Below are 13,813 nucleotides of genomic sequence, written 5' to 3' on the forward strand. Positions count from 1 at the left end.
GCTATGAGGCCCACCAAGGCCCCAGGAGAAGAGTCTCCATCACATACATACCCTCCTTCTACACAGTGTAAACCCAGCACTTGCTAAAACCAGGAACGGAACAGAATCATTACATGTAATTCCTCAGTGCGTTATGCTTATGTTCTGCTATTCCTTCTGGATGATAAATACACCAATGGGCTTCATTCTTGATTCACAGCTAAGCTATGAATCAATCAAAAATCCTAAAGATATGTTCCCACAGATGATTAATAATTCAAAATCAACCATGTTTTAGTATTTACAAACATATTGTGGAAATTTTATAGAAAAATACTGCTAAATCACAATTAACATATTTTTAACTTTCTATGGTGTGTGAAATTAGAATTATAAAAGAGGCACATTCAATAACAATGAATATTTGTATTTTATGAAGATTCTTTATTTGATGAAATATACTATCACCCCAGTGTAAGCAGCAATTCCCAAAAAGCACAAGTTACACAGAGACAATCTCAGCAATGGTTCCAGAGCTTTTTGACTGGACAGTGAAAAAATTGGGCATACCTATCCAGAAAACGATCCGGTTTTCCTGAATGGAAATAAGTATAGATAGAGAGCTACTGTGCACACAGACATAAAAATCTTAAGGATACACATGCTAGGGTCAGGTGCAAATTATAGCCTAATTGTTTTAGATTTATGTTTTTAAGATTTGTAAATGATAAAAATTAAACAAAACTATTAGAAAAGAAACTCACATGGGATAAAACTGTCGTAATAATTTTGACATATCTGGTAAACAAAGATAAATGCAGGACACACATCCATGAATGGAATAGATGAGAAGGTCACACCCTCACCTATGAGTGATAACTGACTCAGAAGTCCCACTGACCTACATTTTATATTTCCTGATCATTTGTTTTATCCTTAAGAGTGTAAATTTGTGGCTCATTAAGTTACCAGAACTTAAACTTATTTTCTTTACAAACATGACAGGAATAGTATAAAGCATCCCAAAACTTCCAAATAATAACATTTAAAAACAGAGCACATTGCCCTGGCCAGATAGTGCAGTTGGTTAGAACATCGTCCTGAAGCACATAGGTTGCTGGTTCAATACCTAGTCAGGGCACATACAGGGGCACATTGATGTTCCTGTCATTCTCTGTCATAAATCACAAATAAAATTAAAAAAAAATAATAATAAAGGCACATTGGGTACAGTGACCTGAAACGGCCCATTAAAAATCACTGCAGGAAAATAAAATGTTTGTCATGAACTTTTGGCTTCACGTCTCAAGTACTGCACATGCGTCTGCATTACCTGCTCGCTCTCGTGAAGACTTTGTGTTGTAGATGGAGTAACTGTTATGTTTGTTGAGATGAGTTTCCAGAAATGCCACAGGAAAGGCACCAGCAAAAGCTGCCAGACACTCTCCCAATGCAGAATGCTGCCTAGAGGTAGAAAATGCTTGTCATTTTTATGTCTCCCAAGTAAAAAACTGAAGAAGTTATATTAAAATTGGTAGGTTTATCTAAAAGGGGTAACAATAGTGCTGATAGCATTCACCCCCAAACACAATTTCTATATTGTAAATCATCATATGCTTTCAATAGCAAAGACTCTGCCATTCACTAAAAAGCTAAATTATCTATTAGCTAAAAAGAAGTTAAAATCAATACAGGCCAAAATAATAACAACCAAAAATAAAAACCCTGTAAGTTCTCCACAAGTTTGGACATTTCTTTCTCTTTTTTTTACCTGTTTTTTAAACATAATAACCTACTAAGAAAGAATTCTTGCTCTGTGAATAAATTAATAAAAATTTAAAAACAAAGTATGCATATTAATAACTAATATAACTTTCTGAAAATTTACCATATGTAGGAAATATAAGGGTACTTATGGAATATTAAGACATACAAATACTAAAATTAATTGAAACACTTGAAACCAATTTACCATCGTCAAGAGAAGGAAGGTGTTTGGGGATGGGATCGTGACAGGCTCCCCACTACTGAGGAATTCTCCCTCCCGTAGTTCCCAATGGACTCCAAGATTTCCCTTGGACATTATGTGTTTATTAAATGCAGAATAATATGAGAATTATTTCAGTATATTATGAACTCCTAAAATGATTTTACATAAATATATTTTTAAGTCAATAAAACGGATATAATTAAGATTACATAATTCTTTTAGGCAGGTTTACATTTATCACTGAAAAAAACAATATTTAAAATTAACAATGTTCAATTATCTAATGGTTTAATAAAAAATAACTAGATATTCAGTCAGGAGAAAATGTCCCTTCATAGAATGGCACTGAATAAAATAAGAGTTTAAACCAAACATTTAATAACATGTCATTATTAAAAATAATTTCAGGACTGACCTGGTGGTGGTGCAGTGGATAGAGCATCAGACTGGGATGCAGAAGACTCAGGTTTGAAACCCCGAGGTCACCATCTTGAGCATGGGGTCGCTGGCTTGAGCATGGGATCATAGACATGACCCCTTGGTTGCTGGCTTGAGCCCAAAGGTTGCTGGCTTGAAGCTCAAGGTCACTGGCTTGAGCCTAAGGTCACTGGTTTGAGCTAAAGGTCACTTGCTCTGCTGAATCCCCTCAGTTAAGGCACATATGAGAAAGCAATCAATGAACAACTAAGGTGACACAATGAAAAATAGATTCGCCCTGGCCTGTTGGCTCAGTGGTAGAGCGTCGGCCTGGTGTGCAGAGGTCCCAGGTTCGATTCCTGGCCAGGGCTCAGAGGAGAGGCGCCCATCTGCTTCTCCACCCCTCCCCCTCTCCTTCCTCTCTGTCTCTCTCTTCCCCTCCCGCAGCCGAGGCTCCATTGGAGCAAAAGATGGCCTGGGCGCTGGGGATGGCTCCTTGGCCTCTGCCCCAGGCGCTAGAGTAGCTCTGGTCTCAACAGAGCAATGCCCCGGATGGACAGAGCATCGCCCCCTGGTGGGCATGCCAGGTGGATCCCGGTCGGGGCATGCGGGAGTCTGTCTGACTGCCTCCCCTTTTCCAGCTTCAGAAAAAATAAAAATAAAAAACAATAAAAAAAGAAAAATAGATGCCTCTCGTCTCTCCCCCTTCCTGTCTGTCTGTTCCTATCCATTCCTCTGTCTGTCTGTCTCTGTCACAAAAAAAATAATTTCAGAACCAAGGAATTACACAGGTCACAGGTTTGGATTTGGAGAGACCCGAGTGCAACTTTACTGCTAACACTCACAACACTGTAGGAAAATTACTCACTCTTTCCTTTGCTTTCCTTAACTAAGAATCGAGATGCAGAATGGCAAAATTTCAGGCACATAGTACAGGTTCAATAAATGTTTTAAAATAAGAAGAAATAATTTATTTAATAATTTAATAGGTGCCTGACCAGGTGTTGGTGCAGTGAATAGAGTGTCAACCTGGGATGCTGAGGACCCAGGTTTGAAACCTCGAGGTCACCGGCTTGAGTGCGGGCTCATCTGACTTGAGGGCCGGGCCACCAGCTTGAGCCTGAGATCATAGACATGACCCCAGGCTTGAGGCCAAAAGTTGCGGGCTTAAAGCCAGGGGTCACTGGCTTGGCTGGAGACCCCTGGTCAAAGGAATCAATGAACAACTAAAGAGTCACAACTACAAGTTGATGTTCCTCATCTCTCTCCCTTCCTCTCTCTCTCTCTCTCTCTCTCTCACATGCTAAAAAAAAAAAAGAAAAAAAAAAGAATTTGAGAATTTAATAGGTTAAAATGTTCCATGAATGAATGTGTAACTTCAGAGTTAGTAATTTATTCCCTGAAAGCTGATTGGAATAGTTTATTCATTAATAATTCATGTCAATTATTTAATAATGTACTTTAAATTTTGATTCAAGTGGCAATTCTCAGACCAACTCTGATCATTTGTGTTGGTATTCTGGAGACAGCAATTTTTCTTTTAGATGACTTGTACAATAACTATATTTTTATTAGCACAGTGTCATTTTTTTATATTTTACTCATCTTCACAATTATATTTTTATATTTTCCTCAGTCATTTTATAAATGCAAGATACATCTAAATCTATCTGATATATAATGAGAAACTTCCCTCGCAGATTCTGTCATAAGTCTCATAAACACCCAAGTTTAAACTTAACATTAAGTATAGAGTATAGTGTTTACCATGATTGCTTTACTTTTCTAACGATAACTCGGCTCTATCTTATTATATCAACTCAAATGTATCTTAAAGATGGTCTAAATATTCCCAAAGAATTCAGTACATTAATCTGGTTGCTTAGTTTATAACTAAAGAAAAAGTTATAATGTGAAGACTCATGTTATAACACTTGAAATAGTTACAACACTTGAAACAGCTATTAAGACAAAGTTAAATTTTAAAATCTCACCTTTCCACATAAATACTCTTGCTTGTTTCCAAGGCATACAGGCTAACCAGGATCCTGTAACAGGACACCTGTACATCTTCCACTAGAAAAGAGAAGATCTCATGTGAAAAAAGCACTTATTTATACACTGTTCTAAGAAAGTTTAGGCTAAAAATAAAATTCTATATTAAGGGCACGCTAATATTTTAACATTTGAAAGAAGACTATGTAAAATGAAATATAAAGTTTTCCTCAAACAAAATTTTCTTTGAGAAGCTCAAAGCATTCTAAAGATTTGTGCTATCCTTGAGCATCTAAAACCTGTATGATTATGTCAACCAGTGTCATTCCAATACATTCAGTTAAAAAATAAAATAGGCCCTGTCTGGTTGGCTCAAATGGTAGAGCATCAGCTGGGCATGTGGGTGTCCCAGCTTCAATTCCTGGTTGGGGCACACAGGATAAGCGCCCATCTGCTTCTCCAACTCTCACTCTCTTGCTTCTTTCTCTCTCTCTTCCCCTCCTGCAGCTATGGCTCGATTAGAATGAGTTGGCCCTGGGCATTGAGGATCGCCCCATGGCCTCCACCTCAGGCGCTAAAAAATGGTTCCAGTTGCAACTGAGCAAGGGCCCCAGATGGGCAGAGCATCGCCCCCTAGTGGGCTTGCCAGGTGGATACCAATAGGGGGGCAGGCAGGAGTCTGTCTCTCTGCTTCCCCTCTCTCACTGAATAAATATATAAATAAATATATAAATAAATAAACAAAAGGGATATAATTCAATTCATAATAACTAAGGAGAACTTGAAAGATGTTTGGCCTGAACTGATATGTGCTTTAAGGGTAAAATACATTAAAATTTTTGTCATCATTTTTGATAACTTTTTATCATGTATTGAAAAGATATAAATTATCTCATTAAAACCTTTTTGCATTAAAAAAAAAAAAGAGGTGCAGTGATTATTCAGAACATTATCGCCCTGGCCGGTTGGCTCAGCGGTAGAGCGTCGGCCTGGCGTGCGGGGGACCCGGGTTCAATTCCCGGCCAGGGCACATAGAAGAAGCACCCATTTGCTTCTCCACCCCCCCTCCTTCCTCTCTGTCTCTCTCTTCCCCTCCCGCAGCCAAGGCTCCATTGGAGCAAAGATGGCCCGGGCGCTGGGGATGGCTCCTTGGCCTCTGCCCCAGGCGTTGGAGTGGCTCTGGTCGCGGTAGAGTGACGCCCCAGAGTGGCAGAGCATCGCCCCCTGGTGGGCAGAGCGTCGCCCCTGGTGGGCGTGCCGGGTGGATCCCGGTCGGGCACATGCGGGAGTCTGTCTGACTGTCTCTCCCCGTTTCCAGCCTCAGAAAAATACAAAGAAAAAAAAAAAAAGAACATTATCAGGAACAATTTCTTTATAATTTTTTCTGTCAGTGTAAGAATAAAAGATTTCTTCAATAACAAAATTATACACAAGAGTTTCTGGGAAGACAGGCAGACTTTGACTCTTGTTCCAAAGATACACAAAGACAGTAGCTTGAATTTGAAGTCTCAAACAAACAGCATAAGAATGCTAGAGGACAGAGTGTGTTAGTTTTGAAATAACCTGATGTTTATGGTAAAAGTAAGTTACTTTGGTAGTTCTTGAAGCTAGAAAATCAAAACCTGGTAGATAATCTCTGACCCAATAAGGTCAGTTTAGAGGCAAGGATATCTAAGAACCTTGCATTTCTAAGTCAAAATTTGCTACTATTTCCTAGAGGAAACACTGGGACGTGAATGGAGAAACAGTCCTTGTCTGCCAGATGCATCGCTATGAGCACACAGCACTGTAAGTGTTACTTCCCAGGAGACAGACCACAGCAGACACAAAGTGAATTTTATAAGTTTTATTGCAGACCTGCGCAGGGACTGCAGGCAACCCACACAAGGGAGCACTGCAGCCCTGCAAACCTGCGCAGGGACTGCAGGCAACCCACGTAAGGGAGCAAGCACTGCAGCCCCGATTTTAAAATGGCTCCTTTTTATAGGGTGGCTATCTAGGCTGAGCAAGCATTAAACAGAAGCAGATGTGGCAGTTAGTTATTTGCTAGGGAGGTCGCGCGCAGCATAGCAACAGGTGGGGGGGTATAGCTCAGTGGAGAATTTCAAACATAAACTTCTGATAAGGGTCTCTGACTCATAGTCTTGGCCTCACAGGGACCTTGTCAGCACTTCCCTGCTCCTGTTTTTCTAAGAGTTAGACTCTGGTAGCCACAGCACACTTCCTTGAACCTAACATTTCCCCATCTCTTTTGGGCATAAATCAAACCCTTGATTCTTCATCAGTGGGGAGAATGGTATAAGGCTGGGGCTTGTGAGAATTTCTACTTTAGCTCTAGCTATAAGCTAACTGGGTCAGGGATTCTCCCTAGTATGTGCTGGCACGCTGATAGTGTGCCCTTAGTACTACAAGCTTTACGGACTAATTTCTTTCTGCCTTGCATTTTCTTCTCTGTATTAACTTCTTACAACTTACACAAACCTTCTGCAACTTACACAAACCTTCTGCAACTTACATAAACCTTCTGCAACTTACATAAACCTTCAACTTTCATGAACTTTCTTTACTATTCATATATAACCAGCTTTCACAACAACTTACTTTTTTCTTTCCTTTTCAAAAGTACCTCTACACCTCATACCTTTTATCATTAAAACCATACAATTCCTTTCCAATTTATCAGAATTCTTAATTCCTAAAAACCTTTACATTCAGCGAGGACTAAGTTAGTAATAAGTAATCCTCTTTTAAAAATTGCTTTTTGGAAGTGTCCTTTTCCTAAGTAGCCTATTGGACACATGACCAATATTCATAGGTTATTCTATAGTGGTAGCTATGAGCACATACATAACTTTCATTTACCTTGTAGCTTCTCTCTCAGCCAAGGGACCTATATTCCCTTTCTGTATGACTCATCAACCTTAAGATGACTTACTTGGCTTTACTTAGTTTCCCTCACTCCCCAAAGTCTAATTAAAAGGAGGTCCTTAGTGAGTTCCTCGGCATTAGTCATTCGTGGACCAGTTAACTTCTGGTTTGTGGCTGAAGCAGGGCATGCTGTCCTTCTCAGGGTCAGCTTACAAGGGTTGGCAGAGTCCGTCCTCGCTGGCCACAAAGGTGTCTCTGAGGGACTGCAAGCTTCAGCCGGCTGCAGTTGACCCAGGCGGGTATGCCTTCTACCTTGGCAGTAATGGGAGTTGTCAAGATCATGGTGTGTGGACCCATCTACGTGGGAGTCAGTCTTTGGGTGGTGTACTGATAGAAGTGCCTCTTGGACAGTCTTTGAACAGTTTGCTGAGTAACCTATAAAACCTGTAAGTACTGAAACTAAGAGGACTCTTCAACCAAGAAACACTGAAGAAGCCACACCAAGACTGGTAGGAAAAGCAGAAACGCGGAAACTCGGAGAGGGCTGCCCAGCTCCTCGGAGCGAACGGCAGCAGGGAGAGATTCGCGTGGCGTGAAGTGAGTTTAGCAGAGAAGAGAGGGCCCTGAGCCCCAGGAACAAAGCCCCAGCCTGCATCCCCAGAGCCAAGAAGAGGCGTAAGGACAGTATTTAGCCGGAAACAAGTCAGGATACTGCTTGTGAGAGAGTCTGATTTCTCAGACCCAGGATCCTTCTTAAAGGGACCACGCAGAACATCTCTCTCAAAAACAATCACCTGGGGCTCCTGGGGATGGGGGAAGAGAGGAGAGGACCACAGTAACAGAAAGATAGTGTAATCTAGGAGGCATAGGGAGAAACATTTTGGGAGATAGCCACCCTAACCCCTGGGACGAGTCACTCCCCAAAGCTGAAGTGAACATTTCCCCCGGAAACAGCAATACCAGCAAAGGGAAGCAGGAGAGCAGCCAAACAAGCTCCCCTGAGGCATTCAGAGCAGAGTCGCATAGAAGGAGGAAGCTTTCGGGTCTACGGTAGTGAGTCTTAGGGTCCGAGCTGCAACGCCCCCACCCACGCGACTGAGGGCACACCGGAGAGCGGGTGGCAGCGGGAGACAAAAGTGCGGTTCTGCTGGCAGGGGTGGAAGCCAACTGGCCACCAGTGGGCTCAGGTGTGAGCTCAATCTTGCCCGGCTGAAGAAAAGGGGGCGTGCAAAAGCGGTTAAGCTCAGCTGCAGGCAGCCTGTAATCCAGCCTCCGGGAGAAGGGCGGGAACAACGGAAAGGGTGGAGACCACCCCCGGGGCAAGGGCAGAGGAGCACAGCCCTGCCACGCCTGTGCAACCCAGGCTTGCCGTCTGACTTGGTAGCCGGCTCCTCCCGCAGGGGTGGAGCCAAAAGCCCAGAAGAGGCGGAGTTATGCTAAGGAGCTGAGCTTGGGCACGCAGCCCTGCCTGGCGGTAGAGCCAAGGCTAGCAGCTGTTCCTTGAGTGGGATCCTCCTGCAAGGGCAGGGCAAAAGCTCAGAAACAGGCAGGGACCCGCAGCTGAGCAAAGGTGCTCGCCAGTGCCATCAGGAACAAGCATAACATCACTCACGGGGGTGGGGCAAAGACCAAGGCCACCAACCATTGTGCACCCGAGCACGTGATCACAGCCACTCCTGTGAAGAGAAAATGCGGAGGCAGAGAAATACAACACAAATAAACCAAGAGAAATCCCCAGAAAAGGACCTAAGTGAATCAGATATAACCAAAATACCAGATGCAGAGTTTAAAATAACGATTGTGAGGATGCTCAAAGATATTAGAACAACCATAGATGGCCATTACAAAAACCTAAATAAAGAGATAACAAATATAAAAAAAGACATGGAAATAATAAAAAAGAATCAGTCAGAAATGACAAATACAATATCTGAAATAAAGAATACAATGGAAGAAATTAAAAGCAGGGTGGATGAAGCAGAGAATCGAATCAGTGAGTTAGAGGACACAATAAATAATGGCACGGAAGCAGAGCAGAAAAAAGAAAAGAGACTCAAAAAGTCTGAGGAAACTCTAAGAGAGCTCTGTGGCAACATGATCAGAAATAACATCCACATCATAGGGGTTCCTGAAGAAGAAGAGAAAGAACAAGGGATAAAGACTTTGTTCAAACATATTATAGCAGAAAACTTCCCCCAATTAAGGCAGGAAAACATTTCACATGTTCAGGAAGCACAGAGAACTCCATTAAGGAGAAACCCAAAGAAACCAACACCAAGGCACATCATAATTAAATTACCAAAGCTAAATGATAAAGAGAAAATATTAAAAGCTGCTAGAGAAAAAAGACTATCACCTACAAAGGAGCCCCCATAAGGATGACTTCTGACTTCTCAACAGAAACACTTGAGGCCAGAAGGGAATGGCAAGAAATATTCAAAGTAATGCAGAACAAGAACCTAGAACCAAGAATACTTTATCCAGCAAGGCTATCATTTAAAATTGAAGGAGAAATAAAAAGCTTTACAGACAAAAAAATAACTCAAGGATTTCACTGCAACCAAACCAAGGCTGCAAGAAATGCTAAGGGACCTGTTGTAAACAGATCAAAGGAAAAAAAGAATATAGCAAAAGAGAAAAACAGTTTTAAAGAAAAAAAATGGCAATAAACAATTACATATCAGTAATAACCTTAAATGTTAATAGATTAAATGATCCGATCAAGAGACATAGGGTAGCTGCGTGGATAAGAAAACAGGACCCATACATATGCTGTCTACAAGAGACACATCGTAAATCAAAAGATGCACACAGACGGAAGATAAAAGGATGGAATAAAATATTTCACGCAAATGGAAATGAAAAAAAAGCTGGGGTAGCAATACTTATATCAAACAAAATGGACTTTAAAACAAAGACCATAGTTAGAGATAAAGAAGGTCACTACATAATGATAAAGGGAGCATTCCAAAAGAAAGTTATAACCATTATAAATATCTACACACCTAATGTAGGAGCACCTACATATATAAAGCAGACTTTGATGGACTTAAAGGGTGAGATCAACAGCAATACTATGATAGTAGGGGATTTCAATACCCTATTAACATCATTAGATAGATCCTCAAGAAAGAAAATTAACAAAGAAACAGCAGACTTAAAGGACATATTAGAGCAACTTGATTTAATAGATATCTTCAGAACCTTTCACCCTAAAACAGCACAATATACTTTCTTTTCAAGCGCTCATGGTACATTCTCTAGAATAGACCACATGTTAGGCACAAAAGCGGGATCAACAAATTTAAGAAGATTGAAATCATATCGAGCACTTTCTCTGATCACAATGGCATTAAACTAGAAATCAACCACAATAGAAAAATTGAAAAACATAAAAACACTTGGAAACTAAATAGCATGTTATTAAACAATGAATGGGTTAACATTGAGATCAAAGAAGAAATTAAAAAATTCCTAGAAACAAAAGATAATGAGCATACATCAACTCAAAATTTATGGGACCCAGCAAAAGCAGTCCTGAGAGGGAAGTTTATAGCATTACAGGCATACCTCAAGAAGCTAGAAAAAGCTCAAATAAACAACTTAACCCTGCATCTAAAAGAACTAGAAAAAAAACAGCAAGTAAAGCCCAGAGCTAGTAGAAGGAAAAAAATAGTAAAGATCAGAGCAGAAATAAATGACATAGAGGCTAAAGAAACAATAGAGAGGATCAATGAAACCAGGAGCTGGTTCTTTGAAAAGGTAAACAAGATCGATGAACCTTTAACGAGACTCATCAAGGAAAAAAGAGAGAGGACTCAAATAAAATTAGAAACGAAAGTGGAGAAATAACAACTGACACAACAGAAATACAAAATATTGTAAGAAAATACTATGAAGAACTGTACGCCAAAAAACTAGACAACCTAGATGAAATGGACAAAGTTCTTGAATCATATAAACTTCCAAAAATCAATCTGAAAGAATCAGAAAACCTAAACAGACCAATTCCAACAAATGAGATTGAAACAGCTATCAAAAAACTCCCAAAATAGAAAAGTCCTAGGCCTGATGGATTCACAAGTGAATTCTAACAAATATTCAAAGAAGAACTAACTCCTATCCTTCTCAAGCTATTTCAAAAAATTCAAGAGGAAGAAAGACTTCCAAACTCCTTTTATGAGGTGAGCATAATTCTGATTCCAAACCAGGCAAAGACAACACACACAAAAAAAGAAAATTATAGGCCAATATCCCTGATGAACTTAGATGCAAAAATCCACAACAAAATATTAGCAAACCGGATCCAGCAATATATGGAAAAAATCATACACCATGATCAAGTGGAATTTATTCTTTAAAGGCAAGGCTGGTACAATATTCACAAATCAATCAATGTGATTCATCACATAAACAAAAGAAAAAAGAAAAACCACATGATAATTTCAATAGATGCAGAAAAAGCATTTGATAAAGTCCAACACCCATTCATGATCAAAACTTTCAGCAAAGTGGGAATACAGGGAACATACCTCAATATGATAAAGGCCATCAATGACAGACCCACAGCCAACATCATACTCAATGGGCAAAAATTAAAAGCAATACCCTTAAGATCAGGAACAAGGCAGGGGTGCCCCCTTTCACCACTCTTATTCAACATAGTTCTGAAAGTCCTAGACACAGCAATCAGACAAGAAAAAGAAATAAAAGGCATCCAAATTGGAAAAGAAGAAGTAAAACTATCATTATTTGCAGATGATATGATATTGTATATAGAGAACCCTAAAGTCTCAGTCAAAAAATTACTAGACCTGATAAATGAATTTGGCAAGGTGGCAGAATATAAAATCAATACTCAGAAATCAGAGGCATTTTTATACACTAATAATGAACTGTCAGAAAGAGAAATCAAGGAATCAATCCCCTTTACCATTGCAACCAAAAAAATAAAGTACCTAGGAATAAATCTAACCAAGGAGATTCAAGACTTGTACTCGGAAAATTATAAAACATTGATAAAAGAAATCAGGGAAGATACAAACAAGTGGAAGCATATACTGTGCTCATGGTTAGGAAGAATAAACATCATTAAAATGTCTATATTACCCAAAGCAATTTATAAATTCAATGCAATACTGATTAAAATACCAATGACTTACTTCAAAGGCATAGAACAAATATTCCAAAAATTTATATGGAACCAAAAAAGAACACAAATAGCCTCAGCAATCCTGAAAAGGAAGAATAAAGCGGGAGGTATCACACTTCCAGATATCAAGTTATATTATAAGGCCATTGTACTCAAAACAGCATGGTACTGAAATAAGAACAGGCACATAGATCAATGGAACAGAAAAGAGAACTCAGAAATAAACCCACAGCTCTATGGACAACTGATATTTGACAAAGGAGGTAAGACAATACAATGGAGTAAAGACAGCCTCTTCAACAAATGGTGTTGGGAAAACTGGACAGCTACCTGCAAAAAAATGAAACTAGACCACCAACTTACACCACTCACAAAAATAAACTCAAAATGGATAAAAGACTTGAATGTAATCCATGAAACCATAAGCATCTTAGAAGAAAACATAGGCAGTAAGCTCTCTGACATCTCTCGCAGCAATATATTTGCTGATTTGTCTCCACAGGCAAGTGAAATAAAAGACAGGATAAACAAATGGGACTTTATCAAACTAAAAAGCTTCTGCACAGCTGAAGACAATAAGAACACAATAAAAAGACAAACTACCCAATGGTAGAATATATTTGACATAGCATCTCATAAGGTGTTAATAACCAAAATTTATAAAGAACTTGTAAAACTTAATACCAGGAAGACAAACAATCCAATCCAAAAATGGGCAAAAGAAATGAATAGACACTTCTCCAAAGAGGACATACAGATGGCCAACAGGCATATGAAAAAATGTTCAACATCACTAATGATTAGAGAAATGCAAATTAAAACCACAATGAGATATCACCTCACACCAGTCAGAATGGCGCTCATCAACAAAACAACACAGAATAAGTGCTGGCGAGGATGTGAAGAAAAGGGAACCCTCCTGCACTGCTCATGGGAATACAGACTGGTGCAGCCACTGTGGAAAACAGTATGGAGATTCCTCAAGAAATTAAAAATCGAACTGCCTTTTGACCCAGCTATACCACTGTTAGGAATATACCCCAAGAACACCATAGCACGGTTTGAAAAGAAGAAATGCACCCCCATGTTTATGGCAGCATTGTTCACAATAGCAAAGATTTGGAAACAGCCCAAGTGTCCATCAGAGGATGAGTGGATTAAAAAGCTTTGGTATATATATACTATGGAATACTACTCAGCCATAAGAAATGATGACATAGGATCTTTTACAACAACATGGACAGGCCTTGATAACGTTATACTGAGTGAAAGAAGTAAATCAGAAAAAACTAAGAACTATATGATTCCATACATAGGTTGGACATAAAGGTGAGACTCAGAGACATGAACAACAATGTTGGGGTTACAGGGTGGAGGGAGAAGAGGAGGGTGTTGGGGGAGGGGAGGGGCAC

At 39.8% G+C, this 13,813-nt stretch overlaps 1 protein-coding gene across 1 annotated transcript in view; it reads right to left on the reverse strand.

Moving 5' to 3' along the window:
• Positions 1 to 13,813, reverse strand: part of LOC136319466 (ryanodine receptor 2-like) — a 190,264-nt gene that overhangs the window by 170,556 nt on the left and 5,895 nt on the right. The window contains 2 exon segments of the mRNA XM_066252720.1: positions 1,313 to 1,443; positions 4,381 to 4,462. Coding sequence (XP_066108817.1) covers positions 1,313 to 1,443; positions 4,381 to 4,462 — 213 coding nt within the window.

Source organism: Saccopteryx bilineata, chromosome 1 (assembly GCF_036850765.1).
Source record: "Saccopteryx bilineata isolate mSacBil1 chromosome 1, mSacBil1_pri_phased_curated, whole genome shotgun sequence".
Lineage (NCBI taxonomy): Eukaryota > Metazoa > Chordata > Mammalia > Chiroptera > Emballonuridae > Saccopteryx > Saccopteryx bilineata.